Source organism: Osmerus mordax, chromosome 8, assembly GCF_038355195.1.
Source record: "Osmerus mordax isolate fOsmMor3 chromosome 8, fOsmMor3.pri, whole genome shotgun sequence".
Classification (NCBI taxonomy): domain Eukaryota; kingdom Metazoa; phylum Chordata; class Actinopteri; order Osmeriformes; family Osmeridae; genus Osmerus; species Osmerus mordax.
This window is the reverse complement of record NC_090057.1, coordinates 9,974,295-10,002,120: the sequence shown is the minus strand read 5'-3', so window position 1 is coordinate 10,002,120 and position 27,826 is coordinate 9,974,295. Positions and strand designations below refer to the sequence as shown.

General features: G+C 45.8%; 3 protein-coding genes, 1 long non-coding RNA gene and 1 other non-coding gene across 6 annotated transcripts in view; 4 read left to right on the top strand and 1 right to left on the bottom strand.

Annotated features, from left to right (window-relative positions):
• Window positions 1-3,136, bottom strand: part of mthfd1l (methylenetetrahydrofolate dehydrogenase (NADP+ dependent) 1 like) — a 34,750-nt gene extending 31,614 nt beyond the window's left edge. The window contains exons 1-6 of the mRNA XM_067241194.1: window positions 2,858-3,136; window positions 2,023-2,101; window positions 1,821-1,871; window positions 1,684-1,737; window positions 848-972; window positions 101-201 (exon numbers count right to left, since the gene is read on the bottom strand). Coding sequence (XP_067097295.1) covers window positions 101-201; window positions 848-972; window positions 1,684-1,737; window positions 1,821-1,871; window positions 2,023-2,101; window positions 2,858-3,102 — 655 coding nt within the window. The 5' untranslated portion in view covers window positions 3,103-3,136. The remainder of the gene's footprint in view (window positions 1-100; window positions 202-847; window positions 973-1,683; window positions 1,738-1,820; window positions 1,872-2,022; window positions 2,102-2,857) is intronic.
• Window positions 3,137-4,874: 1,738 nt separating this feature from the next.
• stx11b.1 (syntaxin 11b, tandem duplicate 1) lies at window positions 4,875-7,257 on the top strand. Its single transcript, XM_067242441.1, has 2 exons — window positions 4,875-5,161; window positions 5,878-7,257. The coding sequence occupies exon 2, from the start codon at window positions 5,885-5,887 to the stop codon at window positions 6,794-6,796; it is 912 nt and encodes a 303-aa protein (XP_067098542.1). The 5' UTR covers window positions 4,875-5,161; window positions 5,878-5,884; the 3' UTR covers window positions 6,797-7,257.
• A 132-nt stretch (window positions 7,258-7,389) lies between these two features.
• On the top strand, window positions 7,390-10,131 carry LOC136948131 (syntaxin-11-like). 2 transcript variants are annotated; one of them, XM_067242443.1, is made up of 2 exons: window positions 7,390-7,638; window positions 8,621-10,131. In XM_067242443.1, exon 2 carries the CDS (start codon window positions 8,626-8,628, stop codon window positions 9,523-9,525), a length of 900 nt encoding a protein of 299 aa, XP_067098544.1. In that variant the 5' UTR covers window positions 7,390-7,638; window positions 8,621-8,625; the 3' UTR covers window positions 9,526-10,131. The 2 variants fall into 2 exon arrangements, with proteins under 2 accessions (XP_067098544.1, XP_067098543.1); XM_067242442.1 differs by having other exon boundaries at window positions 7,390-7,783.
• Window positions 10,132-10,864: 733 nt separating this feature from the next.
• On the top strand, window positions 10,865-10,947 carry trnal-uaa (transfer RNA leucine (anticodon UAA)). Its single transcript has one exon. It is a non-coding gene; the product is annotated as a tRNA-Leu (tRNA).
• A 1,575-nt stretch (window positions 10,948-12,522) lies between these two features.
• On the top strand, window positions 12,523-27,273 carry LOC136947781 (uncharacterized). Its single transcript, XR_010877027.1, has 3 exons — window positions 12,523-12,890; window positions 13,976-14,122; window positions 27,219-27,273. It is a non-coding gene; the product is annotated as an uncharacterized lncRNA (long non-coding RNA).
• Window positions 27,274-27,826: the final 553 nt, after the last annotated feature.

Sequence of the window (27,826 nt, the reverse complement as noted above, 5' to 3'; positions counted from 1 at the left end):
AATAAGTGAAGCTTCGACTCAGATTACCTACTGGAATGTTGACCTTTGTCCTCCTCCCCCTCCCCCCCCCCCGACCCCTGACCCCCCCAGCCCGACTCACCATGTCTGGCCAGCAGCTCCATGACAGCTCTGGCCACGGGTGGCACAAAGCCCTGGGTCACGTCCCCTCGCACCAGACGGCCCGCGTTCAGGTCGGTCACACTGTGACACACACAGTAACACACACACAGTGACACAGACTGTGACACACACAGTAACGACAGCGTTGGTGCTGAGGGACTCAGGCCACAGTTACAGACACCAGATTGACAGTCACATTCAGTCAAGCTACTGTTTAATTGACATGAACTGAATCCCGATGCCTGGATAACACTAGTCATGTCAGGCCTTCATTGCTAACCGGGTGCTCCTTCCTCATTTCCCTCTGTGTCCTGTGACCCTCACACTAGAATCAACCCAAGGCCTAATGTTCTGCAGCCCCTTCCGATTTGGGGCAAATTTAAGGCAGCATGGCAGGAAATGCACTTAGAAGCTAACTGAAGCACCGGCACGCACAGAAATGGCACATAGCCCACCATGTACAATTGAAGGCTTATGGCCCCTTTAGAGCAAACTGATACGATGTTAGGCAGCCAACCAAACCCGTATCCCTTGGGTAGGAAGCAGTACCACAAATCAGGTTGAAGTGGATGAAACCAAACACATTGGACACCCTTTGGGTTTCTATCATTGAAACACACTTTTAATCCCTTTACTTTGCATGATGGTCTCTGGTCAACTGCAGCATGATCATTCACACCTCCAAGCCTCCTTGAGAAAAATGTGTGCAGTGTGTTGCGTGTCCTACCCGTCCACGTCTTTGTTGGGCTTGAGGGAGTCGAGCACCCTGCTGGTGAGGGAGGCAGGGGGGAGGTGGAGGTACACACCGTGCACCTTGGGGTCCTCATTTAGACGCAGCACCTCCTCAATAATCTGAGAGTACGGGGTGGGGAGGGAGGAAAGAAGGGGGGGGATAGAGGAGAGGAGAGAGAGTGATACAAAAAATTGCCCTTACAGCTGCATTGCTCTGCAATAACAAGCTCAATACGCGACAATGGCAGCAGAGAGAGAGAGAGTGAGTAAGAGAGAGAGTGCTGTAGCAAAGCGAGCAAGCGAGAGAGCACGTGAGAGAAGGCGGAAGAAGCTCGAGAGGTCTCCTAAGGCCATGCCGGTAAATCACCCTGTCAGGCCAGGAATTCCATGCATCCAGCCTGACTAAAACAGGAGTCATTCCCAGGATATCCCCACTACATACAGGGGAAGGGATCATCATTCATCCCCGGGACATCCCCAGCCACACAGCTGACTAGAGGTTCAAAATCCCACTGGAGCTTCAGGAGAATCCCCCAAAGTAAATAGGGACAACGGTTTACGGGCACGGATAATAAGGTAGAGAGGTGCTATATTCTTTAGCTTTAACAGGCTAATACTGAGATTGCATGGCCATGTTTTCTCAGTGAGATAGCGTATCGAGATAGTTGGTATTGAGGGGAAATGTACATCGGTTAAACTTGACAGGCTTTTATACAAATACCATTCAGGTGTTAGCAGAACGAGATTGGACTTGCAGGGGAGGGGCAGGAGTAGGAAAGGGGGAGGAGTAAGACAGTCAAGCAGGATTCAAGTTTAGCTGGTTTTCCTCACCTCATCCTCAGTGCACTCTCTGGGCAGACAGATCTGAGTAATATTCAGGCCAATCTGGGAACAGATTGATTGTCAGAGTCAGACACAGAGTAACAAATGTACAACAGTTTGAGCAAAGAGAGAGAGATTTGTCCAACCTTTCCAGCCATTTTCTTGTTCATTTCAAGCAGGCTGTCGTCTTCACCTGCCTGCAGGACACAATCACAAAGCAGTGAGAAGCACTTAAAATCCCACACACACACACTTTACAAAAAAATAAAATAATCTTCATCTGTACAATTTCATTTCAATTACATTTTCACCATTTAAAATGTTGACAAGTGTCAACCATGCTTGTACCTGTATGATGGCTAGCATTGGGCTAAGTTGGTCCCTCTGCAAGACCACCATCTCCTCTTTGGTTTTTTGAACAATCTCCCTGTAGAGGACAACTTAGTTATACAGATAATCACCAGCCCACAGTCAACTGTATTCATTTCATGGGGTTAGTCTGGGACACATTTGACAAAGTGGCAATGCATTAGAGTGACAATTTTTGCCTGAGCACAATTACACTGGAAACCTTATATTGTCTGTTCTGTTCTTATAACTGTTCGTTACAGCTATTTTCCATGATTGGGGGAAGAATAAGATGCATGCAATTTGTTTCATATAGTCCTGCTTTTGATACATTATTGGTGCATTAAGTTAATTGGTAACACGTTCCAGTATTCTGTATTCGCCATAGGATCCATTTGGTTATGCCACGTTGCTGGCTTCACCAACACTGTAGGAGGAGTCTAAAACATCAATCGGCATTTGGTGTAACACTGACCTAAATATGACAACCAGAATGTAAACACGGGGCCCCAATTGTCCAAATAAACCGTAACGTGTTGGATCAGTGTTTTGGCAATAAACCAACCCTCGCCGTTATATTGTTACGAATACGATGTGAAATTGATGAAACATTTACCAATGTAAGCAAGAACAGAGAAAAGTTACATCAGAAATGCCCCCCCACCAACATCTGGCACACGTGCAGCGCTGGCTACAAGCCAAACTAACCAGGAAGCTGTAGGCTACTGCTAGCGAGAATGTTCATTCAAATTAAGAAAATACTACACCTTTTAGAAAAAAAATTAACATTGCACTTTTTTTCACCACGAACATTGTCATCATTCTAGCTACTAACCTGAGGATATTTTCTTGCCCAAGTCCATCGTTTGTCCTTTTCCGTCTCTCAGAATTGAGCACTGCTTCCGAACTTCTGCCGCTTTTGGAGCTAGATGCTCGCTGAACTAACCAGGTCCTGGCTGAATCATCTACCGGCAGGCATCGCCTTCCAAAGCCGATCACCCTGCCTCCGCTGTAGGGTGGATGCGCAGAAGAAGACGGAAGGCAGCGAGAAGCGTGGCGTAGTGTTGATAATCTCATCATGAAGAAGACGAAATATTTGCCAATAAATGGTTGCTAACTGTTGTTATGAACCGATCTACACGAGCTGGTCTAGATGGTAACTTGTAGACCAAACGGTGAACGTTCTATCTGTGAATGAAGGACCGCGCGCGCACGAGTAGGCGCGCTCACACAATGTAATTACTTCTACTCCAGACATGAAAACGTACAAGACAGTTCATAAGTTTGGGGTCACATAGACATTCCCTTGTTTTCTATAAATGACATGAGTTTGAATAGGAAATAATAATTGATTCGGTTAGAAATAATGATTTCTTATTGAAATAATGATGTCTAAACTTTTGCTTTTGTAAGAAATTACACTCGGTTAACCTGTTGAGATTTCACCCCATGCTTCATGAAGCACCTCCCACAAGTTGAACTGGCTTGATGGGCACTTCATAGTACCACTACCATATGGGCAAGCTGCTCCCACAACAGGATTGAGATCCGGTGACAATGCCAGACTTCTTTTTCCCTAAATAGTTATTGCATGGTTTGGAGCTATGATTTGGGTCATTGTCCTGTCAAAATTGGATGAGCAAACACAACAGAACATAGGACTGGTTCTTTCTGGACTCTGTTGGCTTCTGTACGCCTATTATATTCCATAAAAATCATCTTTTTCCAATAGTCTACACACTGACAAATACAATGTACTCTGATCCATTTGACACAAAAAAGGATTGCGGTTTTATAAATATATTATAGGCTATCAAGGCTGATATGACTCCTAAATAGCCAGGGTAATCAGGCTATTTCCACAGTTTGCATGTGTGTTATTATTTAGTTTTTGCCATATTTTAGTAAATAACTACAACTGAGTATCCGGCATGTTAAAAGTGCTTAAACAGTCAATTCTGGCTTCTGAGTGTGCAGTTATATGTGTGCAGTGAAAGTGGCCTTGTAATCCAAGTCACGGATTGTGCTGTCTTTGTGGTCACATGAGAATCAGGCGCTCCTCCACGTTACAGATGTAACAAAGTCTCCCTCACGTTTTACATTAGTACACCCACTGCCTAAATACAGTTACATTCAATTAGTGTTTTAACCACTTAAAATAACATTTGGACCGGTGATTAAAGTATGCATATAGGTTTATGTCTGGCCAAGATGAAGTTCAACATGTGCTGCTCCCATGCTCCAAAATAATAAAATCCTGACCTGGCCTAGCCTATGCTTAAAAAAATACATTAAAGAAGTCCAGAATCTTGGGTTACATTTCCAAGAACCTTTGAGATGGCGTGAGTAGTAAAATCCAATAGATGGGGCCATTTCCCTTCTGGTCTAGAGAGAGGGAGCGAAAGCCAGAGTCAGCTGGTTACTATTTAGTCGGTCGTCAATGCAGTTAAACCGGTTTCAATGAAAAAATGACTAATCATGTGACGGCAATGACACTAAACTCGAACATGGATTGCTGAAGGTTTAATTAGATAAGTCCCAATCCTATAACGGCATTCAAAACCTCCCAGAAAAATGTTCAGTCAATACTGACTGCAATCTGCAGATAATTGTGATGTGTTATGCTAATAATAGCTGATTGTGCAGTGTTGTTACTGTTGCGAAGACAACAGGAATGTAGGCTACCTTTAGATAATTTGCATAGTACCACCCTTACCCCCATCTTTCGTTCGAGAACGCGAGACGCAATGATACCATTCAGTGCTCCACCCAGTCCTGATGATTGGTTGGGAGTAAAAGCTTCTGGAAAAGTTTTTCTTATTATTAGTAGGCTAATGGTTGCTCAACGTCATAAGGTTTGTGACAGGACAGCGGTTCAACCAACTCGACCACATTCCAGAGACAACATCACCTTTGTTGCATGGAGGTGGTGCAATTGTTTTTCTTCTCAGGAGATGGAAATGTAATCTTTACTCTAAAGATAGCCGTGCAATGCCTTGGTGGGATCGTTCCACCTAATTAACCATCACTTATCAATCCACCTACACCCGGACGAGCCGTTCTGAAGTCAAATAGGATGGTGCGGCCACACGGTGACTTGAGTTGGGAAGAAAACTGTTGAAGGAGCTTTACAAAAGCGGTAAGTCATAGTGTGAAACATGTTAAAAATGATAGTTGGCAGTTGAATTATTGTTCATAGGTAAGCCAACTAAATTGTCACTTCAATTGTCATTATTTGTTTTAAGTGTACTTACGCAAGCTAATTGCAGACGATAAAATACATTTTATTCCTAATAACTTAAAATATGAAGTCAGTGTGGAAAACCGGGTTTTAAAATCAGCTGTCGAGCAACAATTGAATTCAAATGAATGGTTCACCAGATTCATTTTCATGATAGGGTGGTTCTATATCTTGAGTTGACTTTTCAAACATGAATAATTGGAAATAAAGTTTACATGACATTTTAAAGTTCTGATCAAAACAAACCATGACAAGAAAACAAGTTTGATGAGAAGCGCCACCCAGCATGTTTTGTTTCTGTCTGAACCAGTTTGACATGTGAATGGTAGGTATGTGTGTCAAAGGAGGAGGAAAGAAATCTAGAAACCAGTGTGTTACCTGTCCCAGTCATCCAGCAATTTTAATAAATGACATTCGACAAAACGGACATCAGAGGGTCACATTATAAGGATTGTCATCTTGTAACCTATACTAGTAGGGGTCAATCACTTTGCCTTATGTTCCCCCTTTCCTTATCCCTCCTTTATGAAGGCTTGACCTTTTATGTCTTTACCTAACCATGAGGGGGAGACGGTGTGTGTTCTCCTATGTAACTCTCCCTCTTCCTCTCCTAGCCCAGCCATGAGGGACAGACTAAGCCACTTACAGGAGCTGTCAGACGGCGGCAGCAGCAGCAGCCATGTGGAGCCAATGGACTACGCTGAGTCCTCCACCTCCGACTCCTTCAGCAACGTGGACCTGGAGGAGGAGCTGCCTCACCAGGCCGTCATCTTCGACAACAGCCCCGCCTTGGATGACGTGTTCTCCCAGTCCCAGAGTGTCCACCGCGAGGTCCAGCTCATCCGCCTGGAGGTCAAGAGGCTCCGAGAGCAGAACTCTCGTGTGCTCCAGGGCACCAGCCGCATGAGCTTGATCAAGAAGGATTCCAACGCCATCGGTGCCGACATCAAATCCCGCGCAGAGGGTGTGCTGGTGCACCTCAGAGACATGGACGCGTCAGCCCGCAAGCTGGAGGCAGAGCACGGCTCCAACGCTGCCGTGACCCGCATTGCCCGGACGCAGTACGCCTGCCTTAGCAACAGCTTCCGTGACGCCATGTTCGAATACAACGAGGCAGAGATGAACCACAAGGAGAACTGCAAGACCCACATCCAGCGGCAGATGGAGATCGTGGGGCGGGAGGTGACAGGCGAGGAAGTGGAGGAGATGATCGAGTCGGGCAAGTTTGATGTCTTCAGCGAGAATATCCTGAAAGAGGGGATGACGACAAAGTCAGCATTGAATCAGATTGAGTGTCGGCACCGGGAGCTAGTGGATCTGGAGAACCGTATCCAGAGCATCCATGAGATCTTCTTAGACGTGGCCTTGTTAGTGGAGGAGCAGGGGCCTATGATGAACACCATACAAACCAACATCCAGCAAACAGACGCGTCCTTACAGGAAGCCCTGGTCAAACTGGAGAGAGCAAAGCGCCACGACAAGAACAATCCCTTTAAGAAGATGTTCTGCAGCTGCTTCCCATGCTACAAATAAAGAATATACTGTATTTAAAAGTGGAGTTTAAATAAAAAAAAGTACTTCTATTTGTTTTTAATGCTCTAAAAATGTCATTTTGGCCTCCGCAATGCACTGCTTTTAGGCAGTTTAATTAACCATCATTCCATTGCATATGAGTGTAAAATTCAAGGAGAGAGGAAGGGGGGGGGGGGGGGGGGGTTAAGTATTTGAAAAGCATTTAAACAGGGCCCTATAGGATTCAGTCACAAATGACGAAGTACAGTAATGTTATTTTGCACTGCTGAAACAGTACTTGCTATATCAAAAATATGTATATCCTTTATACACTTTCAACAATGTATAAATTATGCATTTGGGGATTTTATAATCTGGGCTAGCAGCTGCTCAGACATATAGGTACAGATCTCTCGAAAAAACTATTTCCTGCAACAAATCTTACTCTTAACTAATCTCAGAAATAAAACTTTTTGACTTCATTTAGGTCTCAGGGATATGTTGTCTTCACTATGCCACATTAGGCATTATTTTTCTTGTCAATTGTGATTTACTGCCGGGTTAAAGTATGGTTGACTGTTGTCCTCACTTTAAACCACTTTAAATATTGGATTAACTGAAATTACTAAACAATGACGGCATTAGAATGATACATCTCTGTTTCCTTATTACAACCACACATACACCATGCCTACTACGCATGCAATGTCGGAGTCTGTCTAGCGGAATTAACCCTCGGTTGACCTCAAAAGTACGTCTATTCCGCACTGCATGCTCATCGTTGGCCAAATCATTCTGGAGGTTTATCGAACATGGTTATTGCGAAGGTTACATTTTGCGACGCAGGTGACAAGAAAGGAATGGTAAGACACTCCCTCCTATTCTTCTCGTAAGCAAACAGGTGTTCTTCCTTCCCAGAGATCAGAGATGCTTCAACAAGTTTGAAAGATGAATAATGTTTAAACTGAATTTTAACCACGATTCTCACACAAGGGATCTAGAATAAGGGTAAGTTGGGTATATCTGACATACTTGCCCTATTTGTGAATGAGTTAATAAAGTAGCAGGCATATATTCATTCTGATTCCAAATAACATTCTGGTACAACAACCAAACTATGTTGATGTTGGTTAGTAAAACAGTTTTTTTCCGTAATCTTTGTTAAGAGATTATCATCGCGTGTGTGTCCGACAAAATAGTAGGCAAATGTGATTTAAATGGAAAGTTGTTACTGAGAATAAACAATTAACATTCACACCTCCGAAATCATTCGTGTATTGTCACACTGAGACAGAGAAAATGTGGCTTTGATATTTGATTAGGCTTGTTCAAATTGATACATGATCCTATATGATCCCCCAGCTACACATATGCATTTGTATAATGTTGTATCTCTCCCATGAATAATTACTTTGTTTTATGATGTTTTCTATGTCTTTATCTGTTACCTTTAAAATGGGTAACATTTTAACTATGGATGATGCATGGCAAGATTCTTGACTAGGTTTAGATACTTGTTTTTAACAGTCGTCAAGGAAATGGTAGTACAAAGGCATGAGGAAATGAAAGTTTCTTTTGTTTTGAGTGAAATCCAGACTGATTAGTTTTTAGAGGCTGTTCATTGTACACTACTTTTGTGTTGAAGCATTTGAACCCATGACAAACTTTACGAAACAAGTCTATAATCCTGTTGTTCTGGTTGTTCAAACATACAAATGTATTCCTTATTCCTACTGGTCAAAACCAAATCCTTAAATCTATGAACAGCTGTCCACATTGCTTGTATATGATATTCCTCTTAAACATCCTGATCTTTCTCCTTCTTTTTCCCCTCCCTATCCTTAGGCAGGATGAGGGACAGGCTAGAACACATGAAGTCAATTGGTGAGGATCTGGATGACTGTGACCTGAATGAACCTGACTTGAGAGACCCTGACTATGACGTGGTCACGGTCGATATCTGCCAGGAGGCTGTGGTGTTCGACAGCTCCTCCATGGACAGTGTCTTAGGGGAGGCACACTCTATACGCCAGGAGATCTCCTTGCTCCAGGAGGAGGTAGAGCTTCTGGTCCAACACAATGAGCAGGTGAGCACTGCGGTGAACGACCTCACCGCGCTCAAGCAGGACTCTAACTCCATCGCCTTGAGGATCCAGAAGCGTGGGGAGGCCCTCTACACCAGGCTCCAGCACCTGGGGCAGCTGAGCCAACAGCTGGAAGAAAAAGAGGGCCCCTACGCCGCTGTAAGTCGCATCGCCCGCTCCCAGCATGCCACCCTCACCAGGGCCTTCCATGTCACCGTGTCTGAGTACAACCTGGCGGAAGAGAACCAGAAGGAGGTGTGCCGTGGGCGCCTCCAGAGACAGGCGTCCATCTTGGGGAAAAAGGTGACAGGGGAACAGCTGGACCAACTGGTGGAAAGAGGGGGCGAGGGCTGGGTGGAGCTGTCCCAAAGCCTGCAGACAGACGGCCGATCGTCCAAATATGCTCTGTCTGAAATCAAGGGCCGGCATGAGGAGCTGATTGACTTGGAGGCTAGGCTAACTGAGGTGCGTGACTTGTTCCTGCAGATGGCTATGCTCGTCGAAGAGCAAGGCTGCCGGATAAATAGCATTGAGGCTAATGTGTGTGGCACAGAGGAGTACATTGCAACGGTCAACGTGCACATCAAGAAGGCCCTGGAGTACAAGAGCAAGAGCTGCTGCTGGCAATTCTGTTCATGTTTTTCACGATGGAGACGCCGTCCCTAGTTTTTAGTAATGGACTATAACAATTCAAATTGAACTTACCAACTAACAGATTGAGTTTAAATGGAAAGCCAAGAAATAAACCCCTGAACATTTGTGTGGGTGTTTCTGTGGGTGTGGGTAGGTGTTTAGTAACATTATATATGGATTCAGGGGGTATGGGATGAAACCAAATGACAGCTTGAAGAGTATGCAAAATTATGAATGTAGAATGTAGCCTATGTGAGCTAGTATGAAATACCTGCCATGTAAGTGATAGAAATAGGGCTTAATAAAATATAAATAAATGAAGGAGTTTGTGTTATCTGATCAAAAGGTTTCTTTACAACGTTTACATTTTCATGAAACTCCTGAACTAAGTGTCATACAATCTAGTTTCATTGTTTGCAATAGCCTTGTTTCACTTTCATGAAGGGAAATCAAATCTCTTGTAGCCTGTGTCCATAAGTTTACTTTTTGTGAACATAAATATTTATTTCTGTCTCTTTTCCCTTCCCTATTTTCAATTCATTAAAAAAAATTTTTTTTACCTGACTCTTACCTGACAAAACTTGCTTGGTTGTGACAATCAATGTAATAATTTGGCTGATTATGATCATCAATAAAAATATATATATTTAAACGAAACCACTTCAAATATAGGCTACTTTTAACTAATGTGACGCCTTTTTTGGGTCTAGATTTTGTAATCGCTTCATTTTCAAACTATCTCATGGGGTCTGCAAGAACAACAACAAACTTGAGGCCGGAGTCATGACAATTTCTTGAAACGTCAACGTGATCTGGCATGGTGAAGAAAAGAGAAACTGGCACTACTAGTAGTAGTTCCCGGACAATTGGATAGGGCTATAACAGCTAAATTAATTTAACTATGGTCTTTATAACGACGCTTAAGAATTAGACGAGTAGCCTTGGGAACTAGCTAGCTATTGTTACTCATTTTCAAAGCTCATAGCTAGTTAGTGAAGTTAGTAGGATATGGCAGCTAGCTAGCTAGCCTAGCCAATACATTGCCTACACGTTGACGTTACTAGATAGAATATTGTATCTGTTAACTAGCATTCACTTCCAAAATTTTACCATTTGGATAGCTTGTAGTGGAAGTTTAGCTATAGTCTAATGTAGAAAAGACGTGCATAGCTAGACTAGCCCACGTTGCTAGTTACTAGCACTAGCTCGCTTTCGCCAGCTAGCTCCAATTTAGTTAGACTAGCACTACCCGAGTGGCAAAACGTACAAGCTTCTTTGATTACGTTGAGACAAGTTTGAATATATAAACTAAAATATCACAATTTTCTAATGTCTAGTGTATAATCCAATACCTAAACAGGGAACGGTGTATACCAGGATGGCCGAGTGGTTAAGGCGTTGGACTTAAGATCCAATGGACATATGTCCGCGTGGGTTCGAACCCCACTCCTGGTAGATTATTTTGTTTCCCTAAATATAACTAAAATGAAGATGTCCAAGGTGAGAAATATAAAACTGATTACAACTGTGAAGAAATGGAAACTGTGGACCATAAACATGAATGTGAAATTCAGTCCGTTGGACTGTCCAATGGTTTTGTCAGTATCGAGCATAATAGATGTTTATTTGAGCCCAACTGAAAAGTATTTTACATTTATTCAAGCTGTTACTTTGTTGTTATTGTATAAGTTTATTATAGAAGTTTACTTTGTAACACAGTAGACGCTCACCCCCTACCGGTTAAACCAATGTAGGCGAATACTCTCAGATGAGTTGCTATATTTGAAGTGTTAGGATAGCCGATATGCTATAGTTCTACAATCCTCAAAGATAATGAGTTATATAATTACAGTTGCCTACTATTTATTTTGTGGTTTTACGTTTTACATCCTGGTTGACAATAGCATAGTAATTTTTTTCTAATTCTCTTGAATCCTTAGATTTTTTGCATATTCCTTGGTGCTTTTATTGCTCTACACACTACGATACGCGATATCACCTGAGAAAGGTTTAACCATTTAAACACTGGGAGGCGCCAAAGGTCTTCAATTCAGTGAAGCAGCACGGTCGCAAGTTTGGAGAGGCCCAATAAAACAACATAAAGGATCTTTCTCTGCATTATTTAATATGTAGCCTATCGTTGCATGCATGTAACTCATATGACTTGCGTGTCTCAATTGTATTTAGCTTGACAGTTGTGTCCACTTATAACCATTCATATAACATGGCTTCTTCATCTTTATTTACCTCGAGGATGGGTCCGATATTATTTAGGTCTGCTCATTATAATTGTTAATGTTGTCCTCCCAGTCCTGTCACCGGACACCTGAGCGAGGCCCCGGCGAAGCGCTAATTGATGAAATCAAGCTTCTTTTGGGCCGCGCGAGGAAGTGCACACAAAGAGCGTGATAGCTGAGACGACGCCCCTCCCTGCTGGGCCTAGATGTACAACGACAGATCGACATCTCTGGATCCACCGGAGCCTCGGTTAGATTTCCAGCAAGTGCTACTGAATTACTCAATCTCGGCCAGTAGCCTTGTTGTAGACTATTGTCTCATAAATAGGCTATGGAACTAGTTTATAATTCAATAGCCTATGTGTCTGATAGGTAGGGGCTTTTCATATATTCAGTAATATAGTAGTCCTAATTAAATGCTATAAAGTTAGGGTTACGTAGTTACACACATTAACGACCACAAATGACATTTTATTCGTATATAAATGTTCGCTTCACGTCAAAGGCTAAACTAGTTTAGAATTAAATTGAGCTTATGTTCGAATATTTAGCCTGCAACATAAAATCTGAAGGCATAAAGACCAGCTATTGTTCAAACTGTTGTGAGATATACAAGTCACCACGATATGGCCATTAATAATTTTGTAGAAACCTTATTCACTTTATTCATTCAGACGTTCACTGTTCCATCCCGGGACAACTCGCCCTCTGAAGCGTCTGAGTGCCTGATCACGTGACGGCCACCGCGCCATGTTTCCATCCGCGCGTCTAAAGTTTGTAAGCAGGCAAGGAAAGGTACAGCAACAGGAACAAAGTTTGGGACGAACTCGTTAGCAGCGGGGTTTACCCGTGCAGTAAACAATTTTTCCATCTTTCAACAAACTCTACGTAGGACCATCAAGACCACAGCGGATTTGACCGCGAATCTACAGCTGTCCCTTTTATATTGAAATTCTTGAAAAGGGATTTTGTTATGTGTGGATGCGCTGGAGGACTGTGCTTTCTTTGCAGACGTTCGTTTTCATTGTATCCGCTTTTGTAATGCCTTAAACTCTTCTATTTTGTTGCATATAGAACGGCACATAACCTCGTCAATAATATTTTTTCATTGTCAAATTACACGGATTTTCTCCTTTCGCACACTTAAAACCACTGGTGAAGGTGAGTTTGATTTTTTTCGATCAGTAGGTTTATGGGATCCAAAGTAACCATTTTCAGGCAGAGGTATAACATTGCAAGCTAAAACAAACCACTGTGGTTACTCAGGTATTTTAAACAATATTGAGCGTAAAATGTGATTCTGCTGAGAAAATGACAAGGCCCTACAGTTCGTTTGTTAAACTACAGTTGAAAAGAGTCAGCAAGCCACACATTTTTCACTTTCGTGCTAATCTGATCGGATTAAAATGACACATGAGTATCGGCCTGGAAACTGTGAGACATTGGTGCCATTCAAAGCAATAACCTGGTAATAAGCCATCAGTAATGCCGAATAGGCGATGTTATTTATCAGGATGCAAACTATATTGAGATGGTTTCAGGAAAGTGGCAATGACAAATTTAAAGCTTGTCGAATGACAGTCAGCTTTACATGTTTTACACTTGGCTGTCAAAGCATATTACACTCGAGGTTTAGGGAACTGAAACTGAATACAAACGCAAGAAGTTTGCCTCATTTCAATTCAAGTTATTTTTGCGCGCTTGCATCATCCCTCAAGCATAGCTCGTGGTTTGTAATTCTTCAGATAACCGTTTACATTGCGAGTCCTTTCATGGTCATTACAAAAGTCAGTCATTTCAAGCGAGTTAGTGTTCAAATGTATCCATATCATTACAGGTAAAAGCAACCTTTCAGAAGTTGCTGACTAGGGTAAACGTTAGTTACTGTTATAGGCACTACAAGTAAACCAACTTAGTAAGGTCAAATGATTAGTAAATGATTTGTGCAAGCATGGCCATGCTTCCAGGGGTCCAGATTGGGAGTTGGTAGGTGTGCTCTTTGGACAATGATGACTCATAGTAAAATCTGTGCCATGCACCTAGTGTGTGGAGAGAGGTGAGAACATACACACTCACACAAGCACTAACAGCTGTTAGTCTGTTGTCTTAAAGGACCACCCTGCCTCTTAGCCACCCTGCTTTGACTACATGTCTGTGTAACCAATAGGTGGAACCATAACTTAATTGTAGCAACATAATTATGTCTTATTTATAGGTGAGAAATAACCCTCCCTTCTCTTGTGAAGAAACTGGGTGGTGTTGAAGAGAGAACAGGTTCCTGTCAGAAAGCGTGGAGGAACCGGTGGATTAAATGACTAGCATGGCGTCGTCCAGTGAGATCACAGAGGGAGGGGCCAATGACGAGTTCAACGACATCATCAAATGGAGATCTGGTATGTGTGTCTTCCAATCCCTTGCCTCCCAACATGGCTTCTTGGCCCCCAATTTCATGAGCATGTGCTAAATGAAGAAAGTGTAAATACGACTGGATCTGTGATGTGGCCAGTCAGAAATGTGAGTGTGGTGTCTAGTTTTTGCTGAAGCCTGTGATAGCCCAGCCAGCCAGTCAACTCTCTCTTACATGAGTAAGTGAATATGTCCTCTTGAGCACGTACGCAACACTGAAGCACTACCATGTGGTGTGCTCAGGAACAGTTGGTGTGGTGATGCAGCAAGGTGTGCTCTGTCATGTGAGAGCTGTGTGTGTGTTTGTCAGAAGTGTTGACAGAGCTAAGAGAAGGATATCTAGTGATTTCCAGCAGGTCAGATATGACATAGACTTTTTTTGGGGGGGTGTTGTTAGGTACTTGCTCAAATGCAGTTGTCCAGAAGTCCAAATTAAATGCTAGTGAGGCCTGAAGTCCTGTTTTAGGTGGAAAACTCGGGTTCCCATGGAGCGCAGGAGTAGAGGGAGTAGAAAGAAAGTGTCAGAGGGACACAAAAGAGCGAGAGATGGCTGAGTGTGACAACCCTGGGAGGAGAGAGAGAAAGCTGAGGAAGGAACGGAGGGATGGGTCCACAGTAAACACAGACGAGTCCCTCTTTCAAACTCTCATTCCTTCCTATGGGTTAATGTTTGACAGAAATCATCCATGCACACACACGCAACACACACACACACACACGCAGAGGTTTGACCTGTAGATGTGTTGACAGTGTTGACTGTTCAAGGCACTTTGATACAGTCAATACAAAGTTGACCCTGTGTGTGTGTGCGTAAATGAGCACGTGTGCTTGCCTGTGTGAGAAAGTATAGCGACAGGAACGATGCGGACGGAGGTGGCCCCTCCCTCCTGTCAGGCCGACGCCCCTCCCCCTGCTCTTCTCTGGTGGTGTTGTGTTCCAGGCCCCTACAGCGGGCACCAGGCCCAGCCTCCCAGAGCGCCCGGCGAGCCTGGGCCCAGGAATTCCACCATTCCGTTGGACTTTGTAATTTACAACGCTTGTCTCCAGACCACAATGCTGTTCTTATAAGGATTCCGGTCGCCTAGCAACCTCAAAAGTAATGTTTTCTTTTACGGCACAGAGGGAAAAAGTGGCGCATATCCTAGCTTAGCTCCGCTCTCTAAAAACAGCAGGAGTTGCTACCAGGAACCAGCAAATCAAAAAAAAGTGGCACTGCTTTACAACTTAAGTAACTTCACACCTTCCATGTGTGTGTATGCATATGTATGTGTGTGTGTGTGTATATGTGTGTGAATGCGGGTGTGTGTGTGTGTGAATGCGTGTGTATGTGTGAATGGGACATAGGTGTTTCTCTCTACCTCCCGGTGTGAACCCTGTCCACATTACCAGTCCAGTGTAAATACATAATCATTAACTGGACACAATACACTCACACTTCACTGAACCAGAGAGCCAGAGGAAAGTTCTGGAAAAATACATGTGTTTGTCACAAGAAAGAATGTGTAGCCTCACAATGTGGAAACACACACACACACACACACACACATTCACCCCAGTCTATCTTCTACCAGCAAAAGCACATTGTGGCCTACTTAAAACCTTTTAACTGGGCTGTCATTCTAAACTATGGTGATGCATTCTAAACATTAAGTGCGCTGAGCAGTCAAACAATACTTGGTTACCCTGGCTTCTAGACGTGGGCACTGTGTGTGTGTGTGTGAGGGAAGTATTATGTGTGTGCCATGAGGTAGTCATTTTGGATTAAGATAGCAATCTAGCACCCATCATACCATATGCATAGTAATGTATGGAAGTTAAACCGTTGGGAATATTAATGGCAGCGATGCCCTTTCTAATGTACTGTACTACAGAAGCATTTACTAGCAATCCTGAAATGAATAATAGCAAACTGAACGAAAGCCAGAAACAAAGCACTTGTTTAGATAAGGCTGTAAGGAAGGAGGGTGGAGGGTGAGGGGGGGGGGGGGGGCGTGTTTTTACAGCTGAGGAGCTGGGGTGCGGTGGGGTGGGAGGGGGGCTAGGAGAGGGGTGTGAGGGGGGGGGATTGCACACCAAGGTGTGTGTGTGTTATGGGGAGAGGAAGGGAGATATCCTTGCTAACACACGCCTCCTCAGTATTATACTTCTAAACATGGGATCAGCCAACAGGAAGCTGTTGGCTGATCCCAGTGTATATCAGAATCAGCTTATTATAACACTGAAAGTAGTTTAGTGTTGGGCTGGCCGAGCTATGCAGTAGTATACTGGGCTATGCTGGACCGGGTTGGGCTGTACAGTACTGTACTGAACTTTGCTGTGCTGTGTTGGACTGTGCAGGACTGGGCTGTGCTTACGGGGGCAAGGGGGGGAGTGAGGGCCATTTGTCATCAGCAGAGTCTGTAATCATGGAGGCTAACAGCAAACATACTATTCAGCTGTAGTGTGTTCTCTGTCATACATCATTGTTGCTGAGGGATCAAAGGACAAGCCCGAAGCCATCATTACGATCGAATGTGTTCAGGCAGGTGTGTGTGCGTGTGACATCCCAGTCATATATTGGGCCAGACTAGTGTCCTGTTTACCAGTGTGTCCAGTGTGATGTAACCCAGTGGAGACACAGAGAGGGGGTGGGCAGACACGAGGCAGGCTACTGGCGAAAGCTGCCGACCAATCATTAGTTTTGTGCTCCCACTCAGGATAAAGGGCAGACTGAGGTGTGTGTGTGTGTCTGTCTACCTGGTTAACCTTCCTTTAATGCCCCTCCCAGCAGATGACACTCCATTCTGGGTGAGGTGAGAGGTCACCTATCCTCAGTGGATAGGAGGGCTAGTTGTTTGACAGTGTACACACACACACACGCACACACACACACACACACACACACACACACACACACACACACACACACACACGCACATACACACCTCCAGTGGCCAACCCCTACTGACAAATACCTGACCTCCTTCTTGCCTGTGTTTGTTTGTCACTTGAGACCAGCGCTCCGGAAAAGCTGCTTAATGAATCCCTCTCTGGTTTCCTCTTTCTCTCTTGTTCTCTTTCTGTAGTGTTCCCTCTCTCTCTCTCTCTCTCTCTCTCATTCTCTCTCTCTCTCTCTAGTGTTTCCTCTCTCTTATTCTCTTTCTGTAGTGTTCCCTCTCTCTCTTATTCTCTTTCTCTAGTGTTTCCTCTCGTTCTCTTTCTCTAAACTTCTGTCTCTGCCTCGCTTTATCTCCCTCTCTATCTTTACTTTCTCGAATGTTTCCCCTCTCTCTCCTCCTGTTTCCCCCCTCCCTCTTGTATTGTCTTCATCATGTGTGTGTGTGTGTGTGTGTGTACATGGGGGAGCGCATGGGTGCGTGGATGTGAAAGGTTCATCTTTGGGCGTGTGCATGCTTTTTGTGAGTGTACACAAGAGAGTGACGTAGGCCCAACATCTGAATAGCCGTATCCCATAGAGGGGGAGAGAGGGGCGAGGAGGAACCATGGAAGGTGTAGCTTGTCTCAACCCGAACTCTCAAACACAAACTATACAGCTCTTGTCCAGAAAGAACTAATCCTACCATGGCCATGGAGAGCTGCGGTCTGAATCTCTGGACATGGATTTGTGTGTGTGTTTGTGTAGTGTTTGTGTTGCAATGTGCAGATACAGTCTGAAGGGCCTGTACACACACACACACACACACTGTGTGAGAGGACGCACATTGCATGACCTGAGAATGTTCTGGACTCTCTCACTCTTAGTCTGTCCATAGAACGTCAACATTTTAAAGACCCTGTCTGGTCTCACAGGAACAGGAAACACTGTCATCAGAACATCCATGTACCTGACAGTGGGCAGCAGTGGGAAGCCATGTTGCTTCCCTCTGGGAGAAAAACACTGGGTGAGTGTGGAGACATTCACCCAGACATAACACACATTGTTTGTGGATGTGTGCATGTCTGTTTTTGTGTGTAGCGTGCAACCCGGACCAAAAACAAACCCTCTATCTCCTCTCCGGGTCTTTTGAGGTGATGACACACTCTTAGCCTTTCCTTTTTTGTGCCGTCTGTCTCTTTCTCTCTTTCTCTCTTTCTCTTTTTCTCTCTTTCTCTCTCTCTCTCTCTCTCTCTCTCTCTCTCTCTCTCTCTCTCTCTCTCTCTCTGTCTCTCTCTCTCTCGCTTCGATCTGCTTCCATCTCCCACCCCAACTCTCTTTCTCTGTCATATTGTGTGTCTGCCTACTCTTTCAGTCATCTTAAGCTGGGTGTATTCTTGGAATGCCAAACATCAAATCAACCCAAAAACTGGAAACGCACGCACACGCTGTTTCGAAAGCTTTGAGTTGAATGTCGAAAAAAAATCAGGCAAAGAGTATCTACACCACCGAGGCACTTTTTCCTGCTCTCTCTCTTTCTGTGTGTGTGTGACGTCACAGCTCTCCACGTGCCAGATCCCTGCTGAAAATGGGTGGGAGAGCAGCAGTCTGAAGGCTGTGTGGATAATGGGGACAGAGACTTTGAGCCAAACTCCCCAAAATATCTCCCCAGGGCGTGGTGCTGTGGCCTCTGCCTCTCTGGTTCACATTACTGTGTGCGCGTGTGTATGTGTGTGTGTGTGTATCTGGGTATCCGCGTGTGTCATTCTGCTCAACGATGCCCCGCCTAAACTGCATGACATTTAAACGGAAAGCACGGTGAAAATGGTAAAAGTGCTCTTTAAATGTTGTTTCTTACGCGGTAGCATTTGTCTACAATTGTGTCAGTTGAGAAAGACGAAGAACCACTGAGGCTCATCTTGTCATTTTGTCTCCCCCCCTCCATCTCTCGATCCTTCACCCGTCTCCCCTCTCTCTCCCCCTCTTTCCTCCTTCCCACCCTCTCAAACGACCACCTAAGCCCCCTCCCTCTCCTTCCCCCCTTTTTTTCCCTCACCTGCCCTTCCCCCACCTGCTCCCCCTCGAACCTCTCCACCCACTCTCTCCCTCCCCCTCTCTTTGCCCGGCTCATTAAGGCTACAAAGCCGTATTGCTCCACCTAGTTTCTGAGCCCCAGTATGGCGGGTGGGGGGGTGGTGGGGTTTGCTTCAACGCAAGCAGAGTCTCAGACATTTCAGCTTCGCCATTCAGAGACCCCCCCCCCCAGTCCCTGTCACCGCTGTAGAAAACGACCTCCGTCATGTCACACCTGTCCCAGACCACCCGCACTATTTTTACACTCCAAGTCAACCTCACGAATTTTGCAAGCAAGACTCAGAAAAAGGATTTTGGTCACTGTTGTTCACGCAACCGTTGATAGCTGTGGTTTGTTGACTGCAGAAATAGGGAACACTAAAATAGCAAGAATCACACACGTTTGACATCATGTGTGTCCCTCAGCACACCACTGGTTGGTGTCCTGTGAGAGCATGCAGAGAAGAACAGTGTCATATATTCTAGAGGCATTGACCTCCCGGTTATGTGTCACACAGAGTGCTTTGTCACTTTTCTGCTTGTAAAGGGATTGTAAAGGGATACATGTGGGTGTGTGTGCTTGTTCTAGCGGCATGACCTGCTTAGACACCTCACCTACAGGTCACTGAACCTGTGGGTATTGTACTGAGGTAGAAATCAAATGAGAGAAATACTGGGCGTGGTGTGAGACTTGGGGACTGAGGGAGTGCAAGAGATGAGTGAATGAGTGTGGCCTGAGGATGGAGGGATGAATGCCTCCTCCTTCAGCGGGAACCAGAGGCCCAGGGCGTGGGGCTTCTGGAACTTTCTGGGAGATTTCCATGCTGCGTCTGTCTCCAGTTCTGAGGTGTGGGCTGGTTCGCTGACTCATCTGTTCCCTCTCAAATGGATCGGGCCTGTGTGTCTGTGTGTGTGTGCTGGAATAGTGGGCCATTCCAGTACCAGACCATACTAATCTCTTCTTTCTTTGTGACAGAGAGAAAGAGAGGGATGTATGGGGGAGGACTGGAGAGAGGAAGAGAGAGAGAGAGAGACAGAGACACAGAGAGAGAGAGAGAGGTCTCTGGATGTCCAATGGAAAGACCCGTTGGTTCCTCCAAATCCTGAAGTCCATGAAGTTCACATCCCATCCCCCTTCTCCCAGGCCCAGCCCAGCCCAGCTGGTGCCACCCGCCACGACAGGAAGTGGATTTAATTCAATCAGACTTGGGGAGGAAGTTAGTCACGGGGAAAGGGGCTCCTAGTGCTTTCCCACTTCCTAGTCCTGGAGAAGACCAGTGAAAACAATACAGGCTCTCCCCACCTCCCCTTCTCTGTCACTCTCTCTCCCTTTGTCTCTCCTTTCTACCCCCCCACCAAACACACATCACCCCACACCCCACATTGTGATGTTTGTCCAGTTGTTTCTCATTGAAGAAATGGTTAGTCAGTATGGGACAAATGGACAGACTTTCCTTAGTGGGTTTCGTGTACGTGTGTGTGTGTGCGAGACAGAGAGAGAGAGAGAGAGAGAGAGAGCGAGAGAGAGAGAGCGAGAGAGAGAGAGCGAGAGAGAGAGCGTGAGAGAGAGAAAGAGAGAGAGATTGTGTGTAAGAAAGAGAGCGAGAAGGAGGTTGTTATGTCGTGGTCATGCATTGTACCGAAAACGAAAAGAGAGACAGAGAGAGATAGAGATATTGATCATTTCAGTGTTGTGGGGTTCTCCTCCAGCAGTGTCCTGTCTCACCTCAGTGTGATGTTGTGAGTGTGTTGCTGCAGGTCAGCAGGGTCATGTTGATCTGCTGTCATTTCCTGTCTATGTGTGTGTGTGTGTGTCCGAGTGTGTGTGTGTTAGCAATGACATGATTCAGCTGTTTCCTTTCCTTGTAACAGTTATGCCCCCCCCCCACACACACACACACATAGACACACACAAACCTCCATATATGTCAGGTAATCACTGTTTTTGATTGACAGGCTAGACATGTGTTGTCCTCTCCTCCCCTCTCTTCCCCCTTTCCTCCCCCTTTCCTCCCCCTTTCTCCCGCCCTCCTACCGTGCCATGTGTGATGTCACAGAGCACACCACCCCAGCACCCCAAGTAAACACACCCAGCATGCTTGGCAAACGTCCCCAAACCTCCATTTCCTCTCACTACTACAACGGCCACTCTTCCGCATTTAGACGAGCTATTTTCGTTTCTCTTTCTGTCTGTCTGTCTCTCTCTCTGCCTGTCTCTCGTTGTCTGTCTCCCTCTCCTCCTTTCTCCTCATCATGGATCTGAGTAAATGGTTGCCTTGGAGAAAGCGTAGTGTTTTCAGGAGGAGGAGAAAGCAGCAGAGACAGCCTGTTCTTGGTGAGTATAGGAGCATAGCACCCGCTACCGTTTAGAGAACCAGAGAGAAACAACGGGAGGATCACTTTCTGTCTGTTGATCTATTTTCTCCTCTCTGTTTCTGGCGAACCCGTCCCCCCCCTTCTCGTTTCCCAGTGAGGTCGATGGGTCAGTAGCTGGAAAAGGCCCGGCACAGCTATGCTCTCCGTTTAGGCTCTGCATCGCCTGAGGGCTATCACAGTGTGTTTTCTGTCGTGTGTTTTGGTGGAGTTTGACAGATGCAGTCATGCGGGCCTTTGGTCGTGTGTCTGTTTGAGTTTGAATCTTGGAAATAGTTTTGAATTTAGCTTTCCATCGCTTTAATTCACTGTGAGAAGCAGTTCTGAAAGTGACTGTTGTACAGTGATCAAGTTCCTCCTACAGGAACTGTATTTGGCTTTGTGTTTGTGTGTTCCAGTGCGTGTGTGTGCAGGCGTGTGTGCATGTGTGTGTACTCTTCTTACCTCCAGAATGGTATCAGCAGCATCATGAGGTTGTTCTGCACCCCCCCCCCCTCCCCCCCCCCCCCCCCCCACACACACACACATTCTCAGGCGTGGTGGGCGCCATGCAGACTCTATCACTACGCCTCCGTTCTCCAGCAATGGAGACACGGCTAAAGCAGAGTGCAGTGAACGGCACAAACTGCTATGTCTAGTTCTCATCAGGCTTTTTGTTTTCTGTATTTGATGCTTTCATCTCCACGGCACCCTTCCCACCTTGTCTTCTCCTCTGTTCTCTGATGTTGTGGCTGCTGTGTGTGTGTGTGTGTGTGTGTTCTGAGTGAGACAGAGACAGCAGGTCAACCTCTCTCTCTGTCTCTCTCGCTCCACCTTTCCACCGTGGGAGGCCTTTCCTCTCCCCCTTCCCGTTGCATGCTGGGATGGCATCAAACAGAGAGCGTTGTGTGTCCCTCCAGTGGAGCACGGGCCCGTGCACGACCTATCCCACAGTGCACTGCCCACCCATGCCCTGGCCTGCCCTGCTCCCTTATCACTGATTGGCTGCCTACTCCAGCCCCCTACATTCTTCTGTACTTCTCCCCCTCCTCTGGTCAAGAAGTGAGAGTCTTGGAGAAGAGAGAGAGATAGAGAGAGAGAGAGAGAGAGAGAGGGAGGGAGAGAGGGAAGCTGGAATGCGAGCACCGTCCTCAGTCTGCTCTTCTTCTTTGCTACTTGCTTCCTGTCGTTGGAGCGTTGGGCTCACAGTGGGGGAGATGGCAGAGCGTAGCTTCAAGCTGAGAGGTAGGAGTGTCTCTGAGGTGTGTCTGTCAGGTGTCTCTCTGAGGTGTGTCTCTCAGGTGTCTCTCTGAGGTGTGTCTGCCAGGTGTCTCTCTGAGGTGTGTCTGTCAGGTGTCTCTCTGAGGTGTGTCTCTCAGGTCTCTCTCTTAGGTGTGTCTCTCTGGTCTCTCTAAGGTGTCTCTCTCAGGTGTCTCTCTGAGGTGTGTCTCTCAGATCTCTCTCTTAGGTGTGTCTCTCTCAAGTCTCACTAAGGTGTCTCTGAGGTGTCTTTCTTCGGTGTGTCTCTCTCAAGTCTCTCTGGTCTCTCTAAGGTGTCTCTCTCAGGTGTCTTTCTTAGGTGTGTCTCGCTCAGGTGTTTCTCTCGAGCGTCTCCCAGGTGTGTCTCTCTTGGGTTCCTCTAATGGAGGACTGTGTTGCCGCCTCGCTGTAAACCTGCTTCCGAATAGTGGTATAGACAGACATGACACAGGTCATGTTCCAGGTACCTCCGGTAGATACAGTAAGTGTTGGAGAATATCGCATGTGAATTCTAAATGTTGTAGCTGCAAGCTATGTACGGAACGACGGCTGCATACAGATTTTGATTCAGGAATGTGAGAGCTGTGGCACACACTCATCTGCTGTGTGTGTGTGTGTGTTCCTGTCAGGAACAGAACAGGACCAGTACAGTGGCCAGTTGGTTCCCTTTTCACTAACTTCGCCTAACATCGTTGGGAGTTAAGTAACTAGTCCTATCGAACGCATCTCTTTATTGCCCCCTCCCCCCCCCAAAAAAACATGACAGTTGTTTAAAAAGGCTGACGTGCCAGTTAGTAACTTTATCAGTGCTTTGTTGAAGAACCTGACCTGTCGGCTATTCATCATTCTCTTGTGTTTATACCCCACCTGTCAAACTGAGAACCCTATCTCAATGAACTCACACGTACCCCCACACACGCGGTTGCCCGTGCTGCGTGTTGTTGAAAAGTACTAAGTGGGGATGTGTGTTAATCTTCCTGGTCATAAGAACTGTTTTCCCTACAAATTCCCAAATCCCTTTCTCCATAGCGTTAACAGAGTTTGGTCAGGCAAGCTTCGACAAGTGTCCGTTTGCAGGTGGGAGGAATGCATGTGAAATGATGGGAATTCTATGCATTCCACACGACCCACCAAGTCAAAATAGAACTCATGTCTGCCATCAGGCTGTGAGCAGATAATACAAGAAGTGTGTGTTGGTGTGTATGTGCCACAATGTGAGTTGATACATGGAATGAGAAAGGTTTAGCAACACACAACTAGCCCATTATTTGGTGATTGATTTGTGAGTGCTATGGTGTGAGTTTAGGTGTGTGTGTGCGCATACGTATTACTATGCTAAGTGTCATGTGTGTGTGTGTGTGCTTGTGAATGTGTGTCACTGTGTTTGTATGTGTGTGGCTCTCTGCATGTAAGCTGTGTGTGTGTGTCTGTGCATGCACAGCTGTGTGGTGGTGAGGGAAGGACAACAGATGACAGACGGCACAGACTAACTGTTCTCCTCCGCAAAACAAGGGGAAACCATCTGACAAGCGTGAATGCTTCTTAAATGCAAAATCAAATCCCAGTTTATTTGTATAGCCCTTTTTTACACGCAAGCATGTCACAGAGGGCTTCACATACGCCCATTGAACTGCCCCTCAACCGACCTAAACCCTCAAGGAAGACGAGGAAAAACGCAGTATAGTCAGTTTACCGATCCTGAAGCACAGGAGAGGACTGACTGTGTTTAATGTATTTGTATTTTGAGTGTGTGTCTCTCTCTCTAACAACATCCACACTTTCTCTTTCCCTTAAGGTTGTTTTAGGATACTCCGTTTTACACATGGGAACACCTTAGTCTTGTTGGAACGCCCTCTCCGGGGCTCTCCGAGAGCCCTCAGAGAGCCCCGGAGAGCTCGACGTGCACTTCCTGAATTTCCTAACTATCCGTCCTAATTTCGGATAGTTACGGATACCCCCTTGGCTGTGATTGGTCCGCTAACGACATCATTAACGTTCCGCCACCTACTCTTCTGGCGGCTTGTTTTCAGCACCCACAGCCTACGGAGAACCATAAACTAAAAAGAGTTTATCATATCCGTCCGCCCGCCCATCCGTAAACGGAGTCGGAGTAGCATATAAAGCCCTTTAGTCTTAGAGCAGTACAGTACACAGAAATTCACTCAGTGTGTGTGTGTGTGTGTGTCATTGGTGACTCAGTATCTTCTCAATGAGCTGTGAGAGGGCTCCAGTGGGAAGGTCTCTTCCTGATGTAATCACCACTTCCTGTTTGGCTAGGAGGGGAAAAAAACCTTTCCTGTCATTGGACCACTCTGTTCTGTTACTGCTCTGGAAGGATTAGGCGACCCTAACCCCCTTGAGGAGAAACTCCGGGTGATCTCGCTCCGTGTGTGCACGTGTGTGTACCTAATACATGGACCGATGTTTGTCTTCACGCAGGATTTTCTCTGCACATTAGTTGCTGGCCATGCAAGTTCTATGCCAGGCAGATGGTGTGGTGTAGGCCTCTCAAGTTAGAATGACACTGTATTTGTGATTCAGAAACCCTAGGAAACTCATAGCCCACTTCCTGTACATGCACACTCCTCAAACTGCATATCTTTAACTCCAGCAGCACTGTATGAGTCGAACAAAGATCTGGCTGTCGTCTTCTAAGCATGCAGGTGGACTGTTGATAGATAGGTTGATTTCGGTGGAGTTGTTCATCATGTCAAATAGTTACCCTGCTTAGCTTCCCTTGCGAGGCCCCCAGCGAATAGCGTACATGCCAGTGACCAATCAGGCACAGCCAGGTAGATCAGCTCTTGTGGGAGTCATCATTTTCATTTCACTTTCATTGTCTCTGATCATGTATTTACCTCCACACTACTAGTAGTACTGATACTAATACATAAAACACAGATGACACATACACCACATATGAACCGTGCACAACACACACACACACACACACACACACGCACACACACACACACACACACACACACACTCTTACTTTCCTTTGATCTTTCCTCCAGCCAGGCATGGAGGGATCCAGTATGGACAGTGGAGTGTTTATGAATCAGGAGCATTGTCCTGCATGACAGAGTGAGAGAGACAGAGAGAGAGAGACCAGAGAGAGACACACAGAGAGAGAGACAGAGAGAGAGAGAGAGAGAGAGAGAGAGAGAGAGAGAGAGAGAGAGAGAGAGAGAGAGAGAGAGAGAGAGAGAGAGAGAGTGATTGTGTGGTTGCGTTTGTGTATGTATCTATGTTTCAATAAACAAGTCCTGAGAGAGTCTTAAACAACCACTGTCATCATTGTGTAAACCACTGCAAACTCAACCAAAGGTCAAAGGTTAGGATCACCAGCCCTAGGGGTCGGCGACTCCTTTGTGTTGGGTTGTTGTGAAGTGTGTGTTTGTGTGTGTGTTTGTACCGCTGGCTCAGTGAACAAGAGTATAAAACCAGAATGTGCCTTAGGGGGAGAGCATGAGGTGAGGTGGAGGGGGGGAGGGCAGGAGTTAAGTGTTTAAGAGACCAGATGAAAAGGGAGAGGAGAAAGGGTGAAAGGGTGAGGTGTGAGGGAGGTAGACAGACTGGGGGACACCGAAGAGAGGCCAAAGAGAGGATGGAGGATTGGGGGAGAAAGGAAAGCGGAGAGAGAGAGAGAAAGGCTGGATGGATGGAGAAGTCAGACATTGTGGCACATGGAGTCAACACTGATGATCGTTGGGCAGAAGGTGTCCTGACAGAGACACAGTATCAAACACCCAGGGACTGGAGGCAGACAGGATAAGCACACTCAGGAGAGGGAGGGACCTACAGGAGTGATCGAGCACAGGTACAGGTACATTCCTACGGCAGGGTCTCTGACACCCAGCTGTAAACAGGTCCCTCAGGGTCACACACCCAGAGGGATACCCGTGTGTTTGAGGCCTACACTGGGCCTCTGCTTTGGGGGCCTCTGCTCTGGGGGCCTCTGGTCTGGGGGGCTCTGGTCTGGGGGGCTCTGCTCTGGGGGGCTCTGCTCTGGGGGGCTCTGGTCTGGGGGGCTCTGGTCTGGGGGCCTCTGCTCTGGGGGGCTCTGGTCTGGGGGGCTCAGGTCTGGGGGGGCTCTGGTCTGGGGGGCTATGCTCTGGGGGGCTCTGGTCTGGGGGGCCTCTGTTATCATTGATGAATAGGTAGAGGTGTCTCTGGGACATAGGAATGGACTCCTTGGTGCAACACACACACACATATACAGTACATACAAATACACCACACACACACCGCATATACTCAAATTGACCAAACATTACATTTTGTGTTCCTGGCTCCACTATAATTTTGTCAGCTAATATTGAGAGATTTCTGCTGCAAATTGTGTTTGTACCAGAGAATGTTTTTTGGACATAGTCCAAATTGATGGGACCGCTTCAACACCTGCCATTCGAAATTAGTCAGAAAAAATATATGTTTGATCTGACCTGGTGTGTTGCTTGTTTGATTTGATGGTCCAAACTGATCTGGCATTTCTTTTTTCGCTCACTGTTTTGCTTGTACTTCTCTTCTCTCTTCCATAGATGAGCATGATGCGGTACAGAAGAAAACCTTCACCAAATGGATAAATGCACAGTTTCTCCAAGGTAATCACAAACAGTCACTTATCTTAGCCTGTTGCTCAAAAATGACTTCAACTTAAGGTGCTCATTAAGTGCACATTTTGAGGAATTATGCTGTAGACAATTCAGTTGAGGTTAAAAATCATCTGGGAGGTTTGAGCTAGAGGAGGGGATAAAGTCCTGGGAATAAATGTGAGGTTATTTTTATCCAAACAAAAACTTTCCTTCTAATAACTTCCCTTGAGACCTTGGTCTCTCTTCCATGGCAGCTGACAGGCTAGCTATCAGTCTGGAGGGAGCAATGGATACTAGCAAGTGTTCCAGCAGTTCAGAATGGACCAATAGGCTCAAATCCTTAGACAATTTAGCTGTTGAGCTCTTTATAACAGGGACAATATGACCCTTTTCAGTTAATACGTATCCCTTTATCAGAGACATACTAACATGCTAGCCTGGTAACACTCCTGTGTTTGTGTTTCTCGTCGTAGCGAGTAGCCGTCCGTCCATCACTCCCACTTGTTTATTTAACAGACTTGTTAAATATGCCGGGGCCATTTCACTAATGATTC

Excerpts from the sequence above, each read along its gene's own strand:
- stx11b.1 (XM_067242441.1), top strand. The coding sequence starts at position 5,885 with ATGAGGGACAGACTAAGCCACTTACAGGAGCTGTCAGACGGCGGCAGC.
- LOC136948131 (XM_067242443.1), top strand. The coding sequence starts at position 8,626 with ATGAGGGACAGGCTAGAACACATGAAGTCAATTGGTGAGGATCTGGAT.